The sequence below is a fragment of the Panthera pardus genome, unplaced genomic scaffold (assembly GCF_024362965.1).
Source record: "Panthera pardus isolate Hobbes unplaced genomic scaffold, ASM2436296v1 HiC_scaffold_24, whole genome shotgun sequence".
NCBI classification, from domain to species: Eukaryota; Metazoa; Chordata; class Mammalia; order Carnivora; family Felidae; genus Panthera; species Panthera pardus.
This window is the reverse complement of record NW_026526810.1, coordinates 94,462,149-94,484,624: the sequence shown is the minus strand read 5'-3', so window position 1 is coordinate 94,484,624 and position 22,476 is coordinate 94,462,149. Positions and strand designations below refer to the sequence as shown.

Genomic DNA, 22,476 nt, shown 5'->3' with positions numbered 1-22,476 from the left:
TATTCTGTGCAGCTAATTAAGTTTTGTGGGAAATAATCTTGAATTATTCGCCTTGTTTTATTTTTTGCTTTTGAACTGAAAGTTGAATCATTGGTATGTATTTTTGAAATAGGATTTATTTAACAAACATGTAGCTGTGTCTCCAGGTGATTTCTTTTTCTTTTGGCGTATAGGTACCCCCTGTTATGTGGATTCAGAAGGCATTGTTCGAATGCTTAACAGAGGGCTTGGTAATACATGGACTCCTGTATGTAACACAAGAGAACACTGTAAAGGAAAATCTGATCACTACTGGGTGGTTGGTATCCATGAAAACCCCCAGCAACTGAGGTGGGCTATTACAAAATGCTTAGTTGATTCTTTTTTAAAAAGTACTTTGAAATTTTTTGTTTTGTACTCTTTAAAGGTATTTAATTTTTTTTTTTTTTTTTTTTTTTTTTTTTGCTCTTTCACCTTAGTTCATTTATTTGCTTTCCATATTCACTAAATTAGAAATTGATTTATATTCATTTTGAAGTTTGCAACTGATTGCTGGACTTAAACTAAATAGAAATTAAGCATATTAGTGTGACTGTAGTATTATTTCAGCCAGATGGGGAAGAGAGTTCTGGTTAAATGTGGCATTTCATCTTTTATTGCAGCCTTTTATTTTATTTTTTAATTTTTTTTTGTTGTTGTTAATGTTTATTTGAGACAGCACACACAGCGAGGGAGGGGTGAAGAAAGGGGTGACAGAGAATCAGAAGCAGGCTTTTCACTATCCAGCACGAAGCCAGATATGGGTCTGGAATTCACAAAAACTGTGACATCATAACTTGAGCTGAAGTTGGATGCTCAACCAGCTGAGCCACCCAGGTGCCCTTCTGCCTTTAACTTTAAACTGTGATTTAGAATTGAATAATTTAGTGGCTTTTTGAGATTTTTTTATAAGGCTCAATTTTTGTCACCAGGCAGAGGGCTAGTAGAAATGTAGTAGTTGACTCATAGTGTAAAACTCTCAATCCGTATAGTCCCTATTCAGTATTGTATTAGATACTTTTCTCTCTTTTGAAACCTGATGTGTTTTTGGTCTAAACAACTGGCAGGGACATTGAGTAGGTACTTGGTGAACAAAGAGATCTCTGCTTTCATGGAGCTTATAGACTGATTGGGGAGACAGATAACAGAAACAAGTAAATGTTAATTACTCCTTGAGATAAATAACATAAATTAATCTGAGCAGACCCATGGTGGAGAATAACAGAAGGACACATTCTAGGTAGCATCATCACATAAGACTCTTAATAGAGGTAGTATTTAAAATGAGACTCGAGGCCAGGAAGTCTGTTAGGAAAGAGTGAAGTGACAAATGATCATTGCAGTATAGACAGCATGTATAAAGGACCACAGATCGGAAAGAACTAGGTATGTTTAAAGAATTAAAGGATGTAAATGTGAATAGCATACAAGAAGCAAGGATTGGTGAGAGGCATGATCTCAGAAAGTTAGACCAGGCTGCATTATAGACCGTACAGAGAAGTTAATATTTTATTTGAAGTTGTGTCATGAAGCCATTCAAGGGTTTTATCTGGGGAATGATGTAATCTGATTTATACTATAAAAAGAAACTATATGTGGCAAATGGATTGGCAGAGGTAAGATTGAAAGTAGGGAGACAAGTTTTCACCCAGGGGATTTATCCTGCTTTCTGTGGGGATGTTTGGAGATGTGAGAAATGTGGGGTATTATTTATAGCTGTCAAAATGATTTGGGGTTACCCTGGCATTTAGAGAACTGGGGCCAGCACTGTCAAACATCTTGCAGTGTGCAGAATGGTCCTGCTCAACTACAGATTGTCATTCCCAAATGCTATCAGTGCCTTCATTGAGAAACACTAAGGAGGATTTTGCAGTCATCTAAGTGAGCTATAATTACGGCTGGAACTAGTGTGGGGCAGCAGAAATTAATGGGAACCAGATTTGAGATAGAAACAGTAGGACTGGGGCGCCTGGATGGCTCAGTCAGTTAAGTGTCTGACTCTGATTTTGGCTCAGGTCATGATCTTACGGTTTGTGAGTTCAGGCCCCGCGTAGGGCTCCCTGCTGACAGTGCAGAACCCGCTTGGGATTCTCTCTCTCTCTCTCTCTGTCTCTCTCTCTCTGCCCCTCCCCTGCTTGCACACACTCTCTTTCTCTCTCTCAAAACAAATAAGTAAACTTAAAAAAGAAAAAGAAACAGGATTTTCTGGTAGGTTGGGGGTTGGTAGTGATGGAGAAGACTCAATAATGACACCCATGTTTCCAATTAAAGCAACTAGACGGATAGTCATTCCATTTATAGAAATAAGAGAGATAAAAACAATTTCTTTCTTGGCTGTGTTAAGTTTGAATTGCCTGCAAAATGTCCAAATGGAGATATCAAGAAGATACTAGAATACATTATTCTAAGATATAAATTTGGGAATCACCAGAATATAGAACGTATTTAAAGTCATAGAAATAAGTGAGATCACATAGAAGAAAGTAACAAAAAAAGGTCACAGATTCCAACACTTAGAAATTTCAACATTTAGAGGGGCATCTGGGTGGCTCAATTGGTTAAGCATCCAACTCTTGATTTCGGCTCAGTTCATGATCTCATGGTTGTGAGATCGAGCTCCATATCTCACCCCTGAGCATGGAGCCTGCTTGGGATTCTCTCTCTCCCTCTCTCTCTACCCCTCCCTCGCTTATGCACGAGTGTTCTATCAAAATAAATAAACATTAAAAAAAAAATTCCAACATTTAGAGATCAGATATTGGAACACGTAGCTTTTGAATGAGGAAGAGAACTATTAGCTAAGCAAGTAAGAGAAAAATCACTTGAGGGTCATATCACAGAAGCTGTAATTGGAGACTTCCAAGAAAGGAAGTAATCAGGGAAATAAAAATGGCTCTTGAATATATAAAAAGATGATATCAAAATAAGGTAAATACAAATCAAAACTAACATTCTCTTTTTACTTATCAAATGAGGAAAATCTGAAAATTTGATAACACTCTTGGTGAGGCTATGGGGGAATAATCACGTTTGTAATTGCTGATGGGAGTATAAATTGGTTACAATCCCTTTGGAAAGCAATTTGTCAAGAACTACCAGAATTAGAAATGCATATGCTCTTTGATCCAATAATTCTGCCTTAGGATTTGTCCTACAGACATACTGGTACTTGTTATTTAAAGTGTGATCCATGGACCAGCAGCATCAGCATCACCAGAGAGCTTAGTTATTAGAAATGCTGAATCTCAGGCATCACTTTCAGACCTACTGAATCAGAACCTGCATTTTAACAAGATCTTCAGGTGATTCGTGTGTACATTAAAGTTTAGGAAGTACTGCTGCTAGCACATGTGGGAATGATGATACATGTGAAAGATTTTCTACATTGTAAGATTGTTGATATTGACAAAAGATTGGAACCCTAAATTTCCATTACTAGAAGAATAGGGAAATAATATTATATACAACTATACATTAGAATACTATATAGGGGCGCCTGGGTGGCTCAGTTGGTTAAGTGTCCAACTTTGGCTCAAGTCATGATCTCAGGCTTCGTGAGTTTGAGCCCTGCATTGGACTTTGTGCTGACAGCTCAGAGCCTGGAGCCTGCTTCAAATTCTCTGTTGCCCTCTTTTTTCTGCCCCTCTCCTGCTCACGCTCGCTCTCTCTCTTTGAAAAATAAACATTTAAAAAAATTAAAAAATACGATGTAGATTTTTTTAAACAGTGAAGCAAATCATTTATGTGATAAGAGTTATGTATCAGAGTATATAAAGAACTCTTGTAACTCAAAAGACAACTCAATTAAAAAATAGGCAAAGTGTTTGAATAGACACTTCTCAAAAGAAAATACACATATGGCTAATAAGCATATAAAAACATATTTAGCATCGTAAGTTATGGAAATGCAAATCAAAACCACAAAGATTCCACTTTATACCCACTAGAATGATTATCACCCAAAAGATGGAAAGTTCTGTTGAGCATGTGGAGAAATTGGAACCCTAAACATTGCTAGGTGGGATATAAACTGGTACAGTTTGGCAGTTCCTCAAACGGTTAAACACAGTTACCATATGACCTAGCTGTTCAACTCCTAGGGATATAATTAAAAGAATTAAAAACATGTCATTTGAATCAGTACAAAACACCTGCCTTTAATTATGAATATGAGTAATTACTAATCTGTAGAAGTATCACTCCTACCTCTGTTCTAGCAAATTTTTTAGCAGAAATTGTCTTTATTGTTTCCACTGAAGATTTTTTTTTTCCATGATCACTACTGGTTAACGTATAACTGAGAGGTTACTAATTTTGTGTGGTACTGTCTAATTTGCTCTCTGTAAACATCTTTTTTTTCTTTTTGAAAGCTCTTAAGAGTTATTTGACATGCTTAAAGACAAAAATTTTTTTTTGAGTTTCGTTCATTTAACAAGCATTTGTTATAGTACTGACTATATGTGCTATATTACACAAAGGTAAATAAGGTCAGTAGCCAGGAAGTGTTGGCTAGTAAAATCATTATCAACTCCTGAGTAAACGCTCAAAACAAGTTGTGAACAAAGTCTCCTCCATGCAACCGAGAACACAAAGCAAAACTCATTGCTGAGGGGAAGCTTAGTCTGGATATTGGCCCAAGCGTCTCCAGTTTGATATGTTTTCAACTCTTTCTTTAACAAGAGAACAAGTTTTATGGTTTATTTGAAAAAGAATTAAAGTAATTTTGTCTTAGTAAACTGTAGTTTATTTTTTCACATCTTCTCCAGATGGTTTAGCTACATAGTTTCCAGGAAGCTCATTCATTGTAGGCAAAAACCACCAAATTAGCAGTCAAATGAGTTTGTTTTTCGTCTTCATCCATGAAAGGGACACTTAATGGATAACAGGTCTTTTTACTTCAAGTCTAAAAGGATAAGAAATGTGAATTAGTACTCTGCTTTGATATAAATGTGGCTTTAAAAAACTATTAATGAAATCCTAGGTTTTTATAGTGATAATTGCTTACTATGACTAAATCAGTAAAGTATTTGAGCTATAAAATGTTTTTACACAAGAGAGTATGTCTTTTTATAGAAAAAATAATATTAAGGCATTAAGATTACTCCCAATGTCCTTTCTGATTTTGTTAATATACGTATATGTGTATGTAATTGGACTTGTCCTTTTCTGAATGCACATGCCCTTTTTCATCTTGCATGACTAATAAACCACTGGCTTTTGTGAATGACAGAATTGCCACAAGAGATTTTTCAAACTGTAGGTATTCACACTGCCACCTCATATTGTGTGGTGAAAACCACTGATTTATATGAACTCATAAAAGGGGACGAAGAAGAAGAAATGAGATTGTATGTTCAAAATATTGGGGGGGGGGGCACCTGGGTGGCTCAGTCGGGTGAGCGTACGACTTTGGCTCAGGTCATGATCTCACAGTTCACAAGTTCATTCGGGCTCTGTGCTGACTAAGCCTAGAGCTTGCTTCAAATTCTGTGTCTCCCTCTCTCTCTGTTCCTCCCCAGCTCATGCTCTGTTTCTCAAAAATAAATAAAAACTTAAAAAAAATAAAAAACAAAATAAAATAAACAAAAATATTGGAACTCTAAAAACATGTTTGTATTTTTATTGTGTGGTCACAAAAACAAAAAGGTGTGTTCAAATCTCACTAGGAAGGGGACCTGGGAAGTTTGAAAAAGATTCCATTATTTAATTTTTAACTTCTCTAGTGGGCATTTGATAATACGAGAAGATACTTACGAAAAAAAAATTTAAACCTACATAGTATTTCCCTTTAAGAAAGACATGACTTTAAGCCATGACTAAAAGGCTGTACTATAAATTAAGTGGGTGGTTATTAGTAAGCACTGAACATTGTACTGTATTTTAAAGTGACTATAAAAACTAGAAAGTTTGCCTAAGGTACTTACAGTGTGTAGGTATGGTTTTCCAGTGGTTTTCTTATAAATAACTTGGAATACATAAGTTAAAAGAGTATTCTATGTGCATGTATCATTCCGTGATTAATGAATGCTTTTTAATTAATAAATTCCATTAGTATTAATGCTGAGGGGCATCTTTAAATACTTTACATGTCCTAGTCAGAAAAGGTTTAGACAGTGTTCTTGCCCACTAAGCTATTTATTACCATGTAAGGCAACCTTTGATTTAGCAGAGTAGGTATATATTATAACCTTTTAAATGATACTGGACTTTCTGCTTCACTCTCACCAATATCTAGTAATAGACACTCATCTGTATTGGACATTTCACCATCTTTTTCTCTTGTTTGACACTTTTTACCAGCAGTAAAAAGACTGACAAATAAAAGTGAATATGCTTCACCAGTATCTTATCTTGGGTGATCTGTTTTATAATGTGAATTCCATGACAGCTATTTATGGCACAGCTTCTGTATTTTAAAAGTGGGCAGTTTGCTAAGGAAAAGCTGATGAGAACCTATTTCACTTTCTTTTTTTTTTAAGGTTCATTCACTTATTTTGAGAGAGAGTGAGGCAGGGGCAGAGAGAGAAGGAGAGAATCCCAAGCAGGCTTCACACTGTCAGTGCAAAGCCCAGTGTGGGGCTCAAACTCACAAACTGCAAGATCATGACCTGAACCAGAATCAAGAGTTGGATGCTTAACCGACTGAATCACCCAGGTGCCCCAGGCCTGTTTCACTTTAAGTGATAGTTTAATAAAGCTGATATAAAGAGGGATTTTTGAAATGCAGAGGGAGGGATTAATTTTTATACCTAATCAGGCCTGAAGTACTTTACTTTTTAAGTTTTTTTATTTTGAGAAAGAGGGAACAAGTGTGGGGGGAGAAGGAGAGAATGCCAGCTTCGTGTTGTCAGCGCGGAGCTGGATGCGGGGCTTGAACTCCCAAACTACGAGATCATGACCTGAGGCAAAACCAGTGGTTGGACACTTAACCAACCGAGCCACCCAGGTACCCCAAAGTACTTTTTTTTAAAAAAAAAGAATAATTTATTGTTTATTATTAAGCTAGCTATTGGAATAATATTATTCCAAGTTACTGACTTTTGGAAAATTTATATTTTAACAGTTTTTATGATGTTGGAGGAAATTTTTGTGGTGAGACTTTTTCTGTACTGACAGGTGCATTCCTTGTAAAGGTTCTCGGTTTCCTCCCACCCTTCCACGCCCTGCTGTAGCTATATTATCCTTTAAGCTTCCTTATTGTCAGACTGCAACAGAGAAAGGACAAATGGAGGTATGTGGAAATCTTACCTTGACACTCTGAATTTGATAGTACATTGCTTATGATGTAGACATTTAAAAATTACCCTGATGACCATTGTTGACTACTCATTACTTTATAATTAAATAATTAGTTGTAGCAGGGAGGGAGGACTGCTTATTACCACCAGGGTAACTGATTGCCATCACTACTTCCAGGGATTTTGTCTATGAGATAAATGAGTATGATCATCAGGGCCTCACTAGGGCAAGGCATTCACTGTCAGAGTTGGGCTGAGTGCCTGAGAGAGTGGGCCTCCATAAATTTTGTGTCTTAGGCACCAGGCTTGCCTCACTATGGTCCTAGCCTTCTGCCATCAAGTCATTTGAAACCTTGCAATTAGTTACTCTAACCAAGAAGCAAATTGGTCTCTTAAAAAATAGCTTAACAAGTTTTCTGAGCATTAACTATGATAGCTAAGAAACTGTTTAAAATACTATATTCCCTTTTTTTTTAAGGATAGAAGATAAAGTCAAACTTTGGTATCACATTAAAATTTGAATTATAAAATAAACTAGAAAGAATATTTCAAAAAATATTTTATTTAGAAACTGTTATCTTAAGATAAATATTTAACACTTGCCTGGTATTAAGCTGATAGTTTTCTCTAAGCAGTTTTTTCCCTTTTGTAGGAACAATTTTGGCGTTCCGTTATATTTCACAATCACCTTGATTATTTAGCTAAAAATGGTTATGAATATGAAGAAAGTAGTAAAAATCAAGCAATAAAAGAACAACAGGAACTTTTAATGAAAATGCTTGCGGTGAGTAAAATAAATATACTGGAAAAATTAAAGTTACACTTTTCTATAGATTGTATTTCTTAAAAGTATGTGAGTTAGCACCAAGTTCCACAACCTCAAAATCTTTTTTTAATTTTTAAAAAAATTTGAAATTAGATATAATTAACAGTGTTATTAGTTTCAGGTTATAGTACAATGATTCAACAGTTCTCTACTCAGTTCTGTTTCCCAGTTGATATTGCAGTTAAAATATTTAAAACATTACCTTGTAACTAAGATCATAAGCAGATAAGTGTGCTTTTAATCCCTTTCACCTATTTCACCCTTCTCCCTTCTCACAGCCCCTCTGGTAACCATCAGTTTGTTCTCTACAGTTAAGAGTCTGTTCGTTTGTTTTAATGTTTATTTTTAAGAGAGAACACATGCATGTGAATGGGGGTGGGGAGAGGCAGAGAAAGAGGGAGAGAGAGAATCCCAAGCAGGCTCTGCATTGTCAGCAGTGAGCCTGATGTGGAGCTCTAACTCAAAAACTGTGAGATCATGACCTGAGCGAAAGTCAGGTGCTTAACCGACTGAACCACCCACATGCCCCAAAAGTGTGTTTGTCTCTTTTTCCTGTTTGTTTCTTTTTTTTTTTTTTAATGTTTATTTATTTTTGAGAGAGAGCAAGCAGGGGAAGGGCCAAGAGAGAGGGAGATAGAGGATCTGAAGCAGGTTGTGTGCTGACAGCAGAGAGCCCAACACAGGGCTCGAACTCACCAACTGCGAGATCATGACCTGAGCTGAAATCGGATGCTTAACCAACTGAGCCACCCATGCACCCCTGTTTGTTTTGTTTCTTACATTCTACATATGAGTGAAATCATATGGTATTTGTCTTTCTCTGACTGACTTATTTCACTTAGTGTTATACTCTCTAGATCCATCCATGTTATTGCAAATGATAAGATTTCATTCTTTATTATGGCTGAGTAATACTCCATTGTGTATATATATTCCACATGTTCATCCATTCATCTATGGATGGACACTGGGTTACTTCCATAATTTGGCTATTATAAATAATGCAGTAGTAAACATAAGGGTGCATATGTCTTTTAGAATTAGTGCTTTTGGGGGGCAACTGGGTGGCTCACTCAGTTAAGCATATGGCTTCTGATTTCGGCTCAGGTCATGATCTCATGATTCATGGGATCAAGCCCCGCATTGGGTTCTGTGCTGACAGTGCAGAGCCTGGTGGGGATTCTCTCTCTCTCTCTCTCTCTCTCTCTCTCTCTCTGTGCCCCGCCCATCCTCAAAATTAATAAAAAGAAAATTTCTATAGAATTATTGCTTTTTTATTCTTTGGGTAAATACCCAATAGTGGAATTACTGGATTATATGGCAATTCTATTTTTAATTTTTTGAGGAACCTTCATACTATTTTCCACAGTGGCTGCACCAGTTTGCATTCCCACCAACAGGGCACAACCTCCAATTCTTAAGTTGCATCCAGTAGTGTTTTTCTTCCTTGAAAGTTCTGTTTCCAAGTTGATATTGCAGTTAACATATTTGAAACATTACCTATAACTAAGATCATAGGCAGAAATAAACTGTTCTGGTGCTGTCTCCCTTTTTGCTTTTGGTCACTTGTCTTTGTTTTCACAGGCACTCCAGGTATTCTGATGTTTAATAAAATTTGTGAACTGGCTATAGCTCCTACAACAAAATAAAGTTTGAGTGTGGGCTTTTAGACCTCCAGGGCTGAGTAATCTTAAGAACTTTGTTTGATAAGGCTTTTAGATATGCTTGCCTTTTGTCATCTCTTAAGCAATTGTGTGATGAAAGTTTGTCTATAGCAACCAGGTTTCATGCCCTGGATATTTTAAGTCTGTTGATCTCTAGAGATAAATATATATATATATGTATATATGTATATATATATATATATATATATATATATATTTGATGTATAAATATAGTTAAAATATAAAGTGCATATGTTTCGTGTCCTCACTTGAGGTTGGTTTATGGTGAGGAGTATAACCTAATTTCTTTGTTCATTTTGCACCAGCCCCTTAAGGACAGTGATCACATCTCCTTTACCACTGTGTGCTGGGTGCTTACATGGTGTGTAATACATAATAGACTTCAGTATTTCTTGAGAGAGTAAATGGTCCAGACTTTTCATTTCAAAGTTGAGGAAAAAAGATTCTGAGGGAAAAGTGGTATCTAAGACCACAGAGCTAATTATAACTCCAGTTTCCAAAAGGTAGTATTCACTACTGTCACCACTATGCAACACTGCCTTGAGTTTAGTAGTAAAGAAATTTAGTTTATTGTAAAGTAAGTTTTGTTTCTTTTATAAAATGTCATTTGTAAGGGCACCCGAGTGGCTCAATCGGTTAAGCGTCCGATTTCGGCTCAGGTCATGATCTCATGGTTCGTGAGTTCGAGCCCCGCATTGGGCTTTGTGCTGACAGCTCAGAGCCTGGAGCCTGCTTCAGATTCTGTGTCTCCCTCTGTCTGCCCCTCCACCGCTTGCACTCTGTCTCTCTCATTGTCTCAAAAATAAACATTAAAAAAAAAAAGTTAAAATGTCACTTGTGTAACTAGTAACCTTTTCTCTTTGTACAACATATGTAAGAAAATATGTTTGGTTTATTTACCATTTATCATTAGAGGAGCTTTTCCTCTGGGACAGTGTTGTTAGTAGGGTATCAGTAGCTTGAGGACTGGTCAGTTCTTTAGCATTCCTGTCCCCCTGGCAAATGCCTGAAGTTTAACCTTGTTACTATGAGAACCATACTACTTCTTTTCATTTCCAAACACCCTCTGAGGCAGAGTACTACTCTGATTAAGAGGTATTGTTTATACAATAGTGATAGTAGAAAACTTGAAAAGGACATGCAGGTGACTATCTAAAGCTTCTGTGCTGATCCATCAGATGTGGGATGTCTGAGTAACAAAATAATCCTTCTACTCTATCAATTATGAGACCCTTAGTCTTTGAAGTACTAATTTTCCTTACATTGTACTTGAGTTGCCTCACTTTGAGTTGTCAGAATGCATATCAAAAGGAAAATAATCAATGGCACAAAAACAGACACTCAGATCAATGGAATAGAATAGAGAACCCAGCAATGGACCCAGAAATGTTTGTTGGTATGGCCAACTAATCTTTGACAAAGCAGGAAAGAATATCCAATGGAACAAAGACAGTCTCTTCAGCAAGGTAAAATTGGACAGCGACATGCAGAAAAATGAACCTGGACCACTTTCTTACACCATACACAAAAATAAACTCAAAATGGATTAAAGACCTAAACGTAAGACAGAAAGCCATCAAAATCCTAGAGGAGAAAGCAGGCAAAGACCTCTTTGGCCTTGGCCGCAGCAACTTCTTACTCAATATGTCTCCTGAGGCAAGGGTAACCAAAGCAAAAATGAACTATTGTGACCTCATCAAAATAAAAACCTTCTCCAAAACAAAGGAAACAATCAGCAAAACTGAAAGGCAACTGACAGAATGGGAGAAGATACTTGCAAACAACATATCAGGTAAAGGGTTAGTATCCAAAATCTATAGAGAACTTACAAAACTCAATACCCAAAAAATAAATAACCGAGTGAAGAAAGGGCATATAACTGGCAAATAACCCAGTGAAGAAAGAAATAACCCAGGGCAAAAGACATGAATAGACACTTCTCCAAAGACATCCAGATGGCTAACCGACACATGAAAAAATGTTCAGCATCAGGGAAATACAAATCAAAACTACAATGAGATACCACGTTTCAGAATGGCTAACATTAACAACTCCAGCAACAGCAGATGTTGGCGACAATACAGGGAAAGAGGATCTCTTTTGCACTGCTGGTGGGAATGCAAACTGGTGCAGCCACTATGGAAAACAGTATGGAGGTTCCTCAAAAAAGTAAAAATAGAACTACCCTGTGACCCAGCATTTGCACTGCTAGGTATTTATCCAAGGGATACAGGTGTGCTGTTTCAAAGGGACACATGCACCCCCATGTTTATAGCAGCACTATCTGCAATGGCCAAAGTATGGAAAGAGCCCAAATGTCCATTGACAGATGAATGGATAAAGAAGATATAGTATATATATACAATGGAGTATTACTCAGCAATAAAAAAGAATGAAATCTTGCCATTTGCAACTACATGGATGGAACTAGAGGGTATTATGCTAAGGGAAATTAGTCAGAGAAAGACAAAAATCTTATGACTTCACTCATATGAGGACTTTAAGATACAAAACAGATGAACATAAGGGAAGGGAAGCAAAAAAAATATAAAAACAGGGAGGAGGACCAAACATAAGAGACTCTTTTTTTTTTTTAATTTTTTTTAATGTTTATTTTTGACAGAGAGAGAGACAGACAGAGCATGAGCAGGGGAGGGGCAGAGAGAGAGAGGGAGACACAGAATCCAAAGCAGGTTCCAGGCTCTGAGCTGTCAGGACAGAGCCTGATGCAGGGCTCGAACTCACAGACTGCGAGATCATGACCTGAGCCGAAGTTGGACACTTCGAAGTTGAGCCATCCAGGCGCCCCAAACATAAGAGACTCTTAAATATGGAGAACAAACAGAGGTTGCTGGAGGGGTTGTGGGAGGGGGGATGGGCTAAATAGGTAAGGGACATTAAGGAATCTACTCCTGAAATCATTGTTGTACCATATGCTAACTAACTTGGATGTAAATTAAGAAATAAATAAAAAATGAAACTAAAAAAAAATAAACTTAAAAAAAAAAAAAGTAATCAAGTGTTTTCAAAGATATTTAATGAATGCCCTTTGTTTTTTATTGAAATTTTTATTAAAATACAGCAAGAAAAAGGAAGTTGTTTATTTGTAAGTTGTATAACTATTTCTGGTAATTGGAAATCATAGACAAGCACACTTAAAAATGAGTGGATAAATCTACTCCTCCCGCCTCCCTCCCCTCCCCCCCCCATTCACTTGTAGTATTTGTGTGCCAGTTCTGGGAAAAATAATAACTAATTAATCATTTATAATTTATTCCTTCTTTGATTCATCCCTATTTGATGAGGGCAGGATGAGGGTGGGTGGGCAGCAAAATGAGTTTAAGAAAACCACATTTGAATTTTAAAGGAAAATCTTACTTCCTTTGTAATTAATAGCTTGAAATCACATGCCTTATTTCATTGAATCTAAGCTACTAGTGATTGTAAAATGTACCATTATTTTATTTATATAAGCCAAAAAAATGCTGCAAACTCTGACCCACCATAAATTGTAAGATGCTTCTACTTTCAGAGATGCTAAACTGAGTAAAAACTATGCATCTTAGAATCAGTGAGATACATTATCTAGAAAACCAGTATTTTCTCAGATACTAGTAGTATCATTCTCTTATTTTTTAAAAGTTTTGCTTGATGTGATTTTTTTTTCCCCCCCATTTTGGGTTAGCTTTCTTGTAAACTGGAGCGGGAATTTCGTTGTGTGGAACTTGCTGATTTAATGACTCAAAATGCTGTGAATTTAGCCATTAAATATGCTTCTCGTTCCCGGAGATTAATATTGGCCCAAAGACTTAGTGAACTGGCTGTGGAAAAGGCAGCAGAATTGGCAGCAACCCAGGTGGAAGAAGAAGAAGAGGAAGATTTCAGAAAAGGGCTGAATGCTGGGTAAGAAATAATCAGTTGTTTAAATTATTCTTTACTATTCTGAAAATTTAATTGGTCTTTGCATAGCTCTTAATTGAATAATATTATTGTTTAGTTACAGTAATACCGCTACAGAGTGGAGCCAGCTAAGGCTCAGAAACCAAGTTGAAGAAGATGAAGAGGATACTGGAGAAGCTGATGATAAAGAAGAAAAACCAGAAATACATAAGTATGGTAAGATACATTTTTAAAGCAATTTAAAGATGAGAAATGCAATATTTTGTGGCTTTCCTCATTTTGCTTGGCTGAGGAAAATTGAATACCTGTACTGTGTCAAGACGCCTTTGCTGATTGTTGATTATAGAGAGGAACTTTATCTCCCCATTGACACTGCATTGTTTTATCTTAATTATTTTATAGGACAGAATCCATTTTCCAAAAATGCAAACTCCTCTGATGTGCCAGCTGTTAAGTCAGGTAAGAAATATTTGTGATTTTGTAATATCAGGAAAATTGTTCAAGTAGTATTTTAAAGTGATATATGTACTTAAACCACCCCACACACATACTCTGCCATCCTAAGTTTGTTTTTATCAGGAATTTTGTTTGTGAAACTGGTCATTTTACAAATATTTATTAAATGCCTATTATGTTTGACTAGGTGGGAGATACCAAAAGTCAAGTAGACATGCATGGTTGATTCCTGCATAAATCTTACATAGTACCAACTGACTTTTTTTTTTTTAAGTTTGTTTGTTTATTTGTATTGGAGAGAGAGAGAGAGAGAGAGACAGAAAATCCCAGGCAGGTTCTATGCTGTTAGCACAGAGAGAGAGCGAATCCCAGGTAGGTTCTGTGCTGTTAGCACAGAGCCAGATATGGGGTTCGAATCCATGAGCCATAAGATCATGACTTGAGCCAAAATCAAGAGTCAGACACTTAAAACCGACTGAGCCACCCAGGCACTCCCCAACTTTTTAAACCATGTACATATATTACTTTGATTTTTAAAATTTACCTGTAAAAACATGTACAGAGTATTAAAAGAGTATATAATAGTTTGCTTTAATCTAGTCAGTGGTGATAGGTGGGGACCCCAAGGAGGCCTCATGAAATATTTAAAGCAGAGACCTGCAGGATGATTAAGAGTCAGCTAGGCAAAAGTGGGTGAGAGCAGAAGCAGAGGAAAAGTGTGTGACTTAAGGAACAGCATGTGCTAAGATTGTAAGAGTGGTGTGAAGAGCACAGGCAGAGAGAAAGTGGTGCTGAGTGGTTTAGGAGTGATGGGCAAGAGCTAAATCATGCAGATCCATGTAGGCCACAGTAAAGATTTTTGATCTTCATTCTGAGGTCTCTGGGAGGCTGTTGTAGGCTTTAAGCAGGCATAGCACGGCACACTGGCAGAGGAGGAATACAAATAAGGAGACTACCGAGGAATTCCAAAAGTGACGTTGAATAGTGGCTTGGATAGGGTGGTGGTGACCAATGAAAGAATGAGAATTGAAGAGGTGTTTCTGAAAAAGATGTAGAGAGTATGGAAGTTTAGGGTGTAAAGAATGACTCAGTTTCCAGCTTGAATACATGAGTGAATGATGGAACCACTTACTGAGTCAGAAAACACTAGGGAAATGCAGATTTTGATAAGATGATGATGAATTACTATTGGATATTTTGGTTAGGAGCTTAGAAAAGTAGTCTGGGAGGGAGATGTAAAGTGAAAATTATTGGCATAACCATAGCAATTTAAACCCTGGGCATAGATGAGGATATAAAGTGAGAAGAAAAGTGAGTTTAGGCCTAGGGAATCCCCAACATTTTTTTTTTTTTTTTTTTTTTTGAGAGTCAAATGAGAGTTTATTTGAGATTAAAGAATTGCAGTTTGGGGAGGGAATCCCCAACATTTAAACATTAGGCCCAGGAGGTTAAGGAGGAGGAACCATCAAAAGAGAATGAGATCAAAGAGGAACGAGGTGGGAATGGGGAATCTCAGAAGTCAAGGGGAGGAGACAGTGTCAAGAAGAAAAGAACACTTAGCTATGTAGAATGCTTTTGAGGGGGTCAAATAAGATGATGACTGAAAACTATCCACCAGATTTGGCCAAATGGAGTTTATTGAGTCCTTAGCAAGAACAAATTCTATAGGGTAGTAGGGCTGGAAGCCGTATTATTGTGGATGTTGGAATGTAGGGGCAGTGAGGAACTGGGAATAACCATGTAGACAACTCTTGAGAATTTGACTGTATAGACGAGGGAGGAGTAAATGGTGGCTAGAGGTGATGTGAAGTTGAGAGGGTTTGTTTTTGTTTAAGTTAGGAAACTTGAGTAGTCAATGAAGAGTGAAAAGTCCAAAGATGGAATAGCCGTCGATAAGACAAGTTTCTTGACAAAGCAGGAGTGGATAGGATCTAGAGCACAAGTAGATGAATTATTAACCTTAGCTAAAATAAGGCACCATTCTTCCATGGTAACAGGAGAAAAGGATAGATCTATACAGGTTTATATATTTCATAGTGAGAAGTTGGGATAGTTTCCATTTAATAGCTTTTACTTTTATTTTGTCTTGGAAAATAGATAGGAGGTCATATAGAGTTGTTAATAATTCTAAAGTTGCAAAGCACATTTGTTTTTATATAATACAGATTAAAATGACCTATTATTACAGAAGTCAGAAGTCTTTTATGTTTTACCACTATTAAGTGAGGGTTTCTTTCTTATGAAAGGTGCAGTTATCTCTAGCAACCAAGGACGAGTAAACCCCTTCAAGGTAAACTCTTTCCAGTGATACTTAACATGTTTTTAAGTACATTTTTATACAGAGAAATATTTCCAAACCACCAGATGACCCTCCTCAGACTTGGAAACATTAAAGATTGAAACAGATTTTTGTGAAAACAGTTGAAAGCAGCACTACTTCATGCTTGGGCTAAGACTTATCTTCTGAATACGTATGGTTTTGAAAGATAGTCCCTGTTTTTCTTAGGGATGTGTTATATTTAATATGTGTGTCAGTCTTAATATGGATTATACAAAATGTATTCAATTCCAAATGTGACACTACAATATAGACTTAAAAGACACTTAAATACACATTTTTTAATGTTTATTTATTTTTGAGAGAGAGGGAGAGAGAGCACATGAGTTGGGGGGGGCAGAGAGAGAGAGGACAGAGGATCTGAAGCGGGCTCTGTGCTGACACTAGGGAGTCCAACATGGGACTTGACCCATGAGCCATGAGATCATGACCTAAGCCAAAGTTGGACACTCAACCAACTGAGCTACACAGGCGCCCCTAGACTTAACAGAAATTTAGAGGAAAAATGAATCTCTTGGGGTTTTTCTTCTTTAAACATAAAATGCTAATAGTAGTTTGTTCTTTAGGTATCAGCCAGTTCCAAAGAGCCTGCCATTTCAGTGAATTCAGCACGTTCTACTAATATTTTAGACAATATGAACAGATCATCCAAGAAATCTGCACTCAGTCGAGCTACAAATAATGAAAAGTCTCCAGTTATAAAGCCTCTAGTTCCAAAGCCAAAGTCTAAGCAGGTACTATTTCAACTACCCACATCAGCAACAAGTAGCACATGATCTGTTTGTCTTGCTTTAGTTTTTGTTCACTCTTTCAGGTATGGGGCAGGAGGCTCCAGTTGTTTATCATTGATTGCCTAGGGAGGGTAGTGGTTCTCAAATCTGATTTTGCTTCAGAATCACTTTTTAAAATATATACAGTAAAACCTTGGTTTGTAAGCATAATTTGTTCTGGAAACATGCTTGTAATCCAGAGTACTTGTATATGAAAGCAAATTTCCCCCATAAGAAATAATGGAAACTCAGATGATTCATTCCACAACCCAAAAACATTCACATAAAAATGATTACAGTACTGTAATACAAAATAATAAATAAAATACAAAGGATAAAGAAAAATAAATTAACCTGCACTTACCTTTGAAAACCTTCATGGCTGGTGTGAGGGAGACGAGTAGAGGGTTATTGTGTAGGACGGCTATCACTATCATTAATGGAATCACCGCTATCTGTTGGCTCAGTGGAATCTCTTTCTTCATGGGGGCGATTGTATACGTTTGCACAATGTTGACTACCGTACAGTATTAATAAAGTTTTGTCATATACTGTATTTAATGTAACTATCAATAAGGCAGCAGGGGAAAGGGTCTATATCTGCAGGCAGCCTGCCTAGAATGAAACAAAGCATTCCTAAGCTTACTCTTGTATGGAAAAGCGGAGGACTGTCCACAGGTGCTTTGAAGTGACAAAAAATAAACTAGTGCCAGTTGTGGGCACCTTCCTATGTTCTGAAAAATCACTGATTTCTGCCAAACACTGCAGCCTGAGACTGAGCATCTGAGCACGCGAGATGATCACACACAGTCTTACAGCCAGTGAGAGAGAAAAACATTGGCTCAGTTGTGATCATGGTGTAACCTACTACTTGTATTGCAAGACATTGCTTATTTATCAAGTTAAAATTTGTTAGAAATGTGTGCTAATTTTGTGAAACATTTGGAGAACAAGTTACTCACAATCCAAGGTTTTACTGTGTATACTCAGGCCCCAAAGACTCAGGCATCTGTCTGGCTTTTAAAAAAATTTCCCAGATGATTCTGACGCATATCTTTTTTTTAATGATAATGCTGGCCCCAATCTTTCCTTCTTCCGTATTCTGATTTTGCCTTCTAGATTTCATCCCAGATTTGGTATTTCACCTCACATTTGTCATTAGTATAATAGATCTTTTATCTTTTCCATTTTATATAATTTTATTCATTTAGAAAACATGGAATTTGAAGTAATAGTTTTTTTGGGTTTTATGTCTATAGGCATGTTTATTTTCAACTGAGAACTTCAGGACTTCACATGTTGGTATAAGAATACTAAATAATTATAAATATTCTTCCACATTTTTCAAAACTTGATTGTAGTATATAAAATGGTACTAGATTTTTGTTGCAGTATTCATTATGTTTGTTTTTACAGGCATCTGCAGCATCCTATTTCCAGAAAAGAACTTCCCAAGCTGATAAGAATGAGGATGCGAATGAAGAAAATCCTAAAAATTCATCATCTGAAACCCCAGCTCCATGTCCTCAAAACACTGAAAGTCAAAGGTTAGTACATAGATAAATTTATTATTCTCAAGATTCAGTATTCCAATAAAAGACATACAGACACAGCAATACAAAATTATGCAACTGTCTTGTTCACTGTTACAAATAATACATTGGCACTGGTGGTGGACATTCTGAACACATAACTTTCTTTTTAATATTTATTTATTTTGAGAGAGAGCATGGGAGGGGCAGAGAGAGGGAGGGAGGGAGAATACTTTTTTTTTTAATTTTTTAAAATATTTATTTATTTTTGGGAGAGAGAGAGAGAGCATGCAAGAGAACAGGGGAGGGACAGAGAGAGAAAGGGAGACACAGAATCCAGAGCAGGCTCCAGGTTCTGAGCTCTCAGCACAGAGCCCAATGCAGGGCTTGAACTCAGAAAGTGTGAAATCATGATCTGAGCTGAAATCTGACTGAGCCACCCAGGTACCCTGAGGGAGGGAGAATCTTAAGCAGGCTTCTTGTCCAGCACAGAGCCCAACACAGGGCTCAATCTCATAACCATGAGATCATGACTTGAACTGAGATCAAGAGTTGGATGCTTAACTGACTGAGCCACCCAGGCATCCCTGAATACATAACTTTAAGGAGGCCATAAATATTGGTTAATGTCTAGTTAATACTTAAGTATGCTCTGATAAGTTATATATGAGTTTTAAATTGTACTGTGTTTTACGGGGCGCCTGGGTGGCTCAGTCGGTTGGGCGTTCTACTTCGGCTCAGGTCATGATCTCACAGTTGGTGGGTTCGAGCCCCGTGTCGGGCTCTGTGCTGATAGCTCGGAGCCTGAAGCCTGCTTCAGATTCTGTGTCTCCTCTTCTCTCTGCCCCTCCCATGCTCATGCTCTATCTCACTCTGTCTCTCAAAATAAATGTAAAAAAATTTTTAAAATAAAATAAATTGTATTGTGCTTTAAATTGTTTTAAACTAAAATTTAAAACATGTATTTTATAATTCTTCTTTTGTTTTAAAATAAATATAGTTAAGAGGGAGAAGCAGTGAAAGGATACAAAAGAAAGTCTGATAAAGAATAAATATCTTCCATATCCACTCAGTTCCCCTCTTTACAAATAGTCACTACAACAAATTTCTTACCTAGCCCTCCAGAATTGTTCTATAAGTGTTCAAACACTTGTATTTATCTGTTTATTTTAACAGAAATGGTAGCATACACATTGTTCTGTGCATTACTATTTTTTCACATAGCTTTTGCAGATCATCTCATATTACTACACAGTTTATTTAATCTTTTTATATCCATTGAATGGATATGTCATAATTTATTCAGTTCTCTACTGGTGGACAGAGGTGATGGCTGGTCTTTTGCTATAGTACAAGTAGTACTGCAATGAATTACTTTATATGAATGTCATTTCTCACATATACATATAGCCGTAAGATGGATATCTGTATGATTCAAGTTAATGTGCACTTGTAATTCCAATAGACATTGCCAAATTTTTCTCCATTAATCTTGTATCATTTTCTGTACCTCCAGCAATATGAGTTCCTATTTGCATATATCCTATTTGTTTGCCAGTGCAATATGTTACATTTCGTGATCTCTCTAAATACTGGGTTTATTTAAAATGCATCAGTTAAGGAGCGCCTGGGTGGCTCAGTAGGTTAAGCATCAGACTTTGGCTCAGGTCATGATCTCACCATTCATGGGTTCGAGCCTCGCATTGGGCTCTGTGCTGACAGTTTGGAGCCTGGAGCCTGCAGCCTGCTTCGGATTCTGTGTCTCCCTCTCTCTCTGCCCCTCCCATACTCACACTCTCTCTCTCAAAAATAAACATTTTTAAAAAACTTTTTTTAATGCCTCAGTTAAAAAGAAAAAGTCACCATTTCATTTTTATCATTGAATATCTCCTGTTAACCAGTTTATTTATCTATCTACTTTTTTAAAGAGTCTATTTTTAAGTAATCTCTGCACCCAACGTGGGGCTCAAACTCCTAGCCCCGATATCAAGAGCTGTAAGCTTTACCGATTGAGCTAGCAGGCATCCCTCATGTTAACCAGTTTAATTTGAGGGGTAGCTTTGGTTTTTATTTTTTCTATTTTGCCCTGAATTCAAATTAGGTATTAAGCAGTGAAGGTTTTATTTAAGAAGATTCAATTTTTTGTACTTTCAATACAGAAAACTTATTTAATTGGAATGTCATTAAGGAATTATAACTGTTTAACCAAATATTTTGTCATGAGTATTGATATACTGAATCAGAAGAGAAATGTTCAATTTTGTTTTTCTTTTGAGAAACAGCTGTTTAGGGGCAGGGAGATTGCCTGCTGTTAGCTAGATTTGTGACATTGCTTCAAGTTTGATTAAAATGAATGTTTATTAATTTCCGGAAATTCAAGAAACTTTGTTTACCATTTGTTTTGATTTGTTCTATTATTTTTCTGGAAATAGAATTATATTAAGATTACTTGAAATTTGTATATTTCCACAAATTAGGCAATGCTAGTAATATTTTTTATAGCTTGTTTTTCTAAAAATTAAAAAATTTAGACAAAAATCCCTCAATTACTCATAATTTTTTAAATCTTTTTTATTAAAATTAAGATTCTACATTTAGTGGGCTCTGCATCAGAGATGGAATGTTACAACCTGTGGTTTTGTTTCCATTTAAAATTTTATCATAGGGGTGCCTGGGTGGCTCAATCGGTTGAGTGTCCGACTTCAGCTCAGGTCATTATCTCGCTGCTCATGGGTTCAAGCCCTGCTTGGGACTGTGTGCTGACAGCTCAGAGCTTGGAGCCTGTGTCAGATTCTGTGTCTCCCTCTCTCTGTACCTCCCCTGCTCGCACTCTGTCACTCTCAAAAATAAACTTTATAAATAAAAAGATCTTTAAAAATAAGTAAAATAAAATTTTATCATAAACATTTTCCCCTGGTGTTTTTGCCACTAATTTTTGCTGTATATTTAAATTTGTTATTCAAGATCCATTTGGTTACAGTGTAGTAAGGGCCAGTACAGCTGCTGTGTGAAGTATGGGGACTCTGCAGTCAAACTGCCAAGGTATTAAATCCCAGGTCTGCCTTCGGCTATCTGTGTGACCTAGAGTAAGTTATTTCACATTTCTTTTCTTTTTTTTTTTTTAATTTGTTTAATATTTATTCATTTTTGAGAGAGAGAGATGGAGCCCAAGTGGGGGTGGGCAGAGAGAGAGGGAGACAAAATCCAAAGCAGGCTCCAGGCTCTGAGCTGTCAGCACAGAGCCTGACACGGGGCTCAAACCCACGAACCGTGAGATCATGACCTGAGCTGAAGTCAGACACTTAACCAACGGAGCCACCCAGGCGCCCCTAAGTTATCTCACATTTCTGAGCTTTGATTTCCTCCTCTATGGAATAGAGATAGTAATTGCACCTACCCTCATAGGGTTATGATAGATGAAATGAGGTAATACACACAAAGTATTTAGAACAATGCCTAGCAGATAGTAAGTGCTCAGTAAATATTAAATGTTTGCATTAAATCTTGACTTGTGACCTAAAGATAATTTGTGTCAAAAGCAAAGTCTAGGGGCATCTGAGTGGCTCAGTCAGTTAGGCATCTGACTTGGGCTCAGGTCATGATCTCATGGTTTGTGAGTCGAGCCCCACATTGGCCTCATGCTGACAGCTCAGAGCCTGGAACCTGCTTTGGATTTTGTGACTCCCCCACTGTCTGCCCCTCCTCCACTCAGG

General features: G+C 37.0%; 1 protein-coding gene and 1 long non-coding RNA gene across 4 annotated transcripts in view; one reads left to right on the top strand and one right to left on the bottom strand.

Moving 5' to 3' along the window:
* WDHD1 (WD repeat and HMG-box DNA binding protein 1) overlaps positions 1 to 22,476 on the top strand; it is a 66,380-nt gene that overhangs the window by 39,877 nt on the left and 4,027 nt on the right. Inside the window, exons 16-24 of one of the 3 annotated variants that reach the window (XM_019451741.2) lie at positions 174 to 330; positions 7,135 to 7,249; positions 7,909 to 8,040; positions 13,453 to 13,670; positions 13,765 to 13,883; positions 14,070 to 14,126; positions 16,370 to 16,413; positions 17,028 to 17,195; positions 18,648 to 18,778. In XM_019451741.2, coding sequence (XP_019307286.1) covers positions 174 to 330; positions 7,135 to 7,249; positions 7,909 to 8,040; positions 13,453 to 13,670; positions 13,765 to 13,883; positions 14,070 to 14,126; positions 16,370 to 16,413; positions 17,028 to 17,195; positions 18,648 to 18,778 — 1,141 coding nt within the window. Of the gene's footprint in view, positions 1 to 173; positions 331 to 7,134; positions 7,250 to 7,908; positions 8,041 to 13,452; positions 13,671 to 13,764; positions 13,884 to 14,069; positions 14,127 to 16,369; positions 16,414 to 17,027; positions 17,196 to 18,647; positions 18,779 to 22,476 lie in introns of those variants that run through there. The other 2 variants (XR_008417202.1, XM_053889436.1) reach the window with 2 other exon arrangements.
* The window catches only part of LOC109268447 (uncharacterized), a 59,740-nt gene continuing 41,966 nt past the window's right edge, over positions 4,703 to 22,476 (bottom strand). Inside the window, exon 2 of the long non-coding RNA XR_002080666.2 lies at positions 4,703 to 4,921. This is a non-coding gene — a long non-coding RNA (uncharacterized LOC109268447). The remainder of the gene's footprint in view (positions 4,922 to 22,476) is intronic.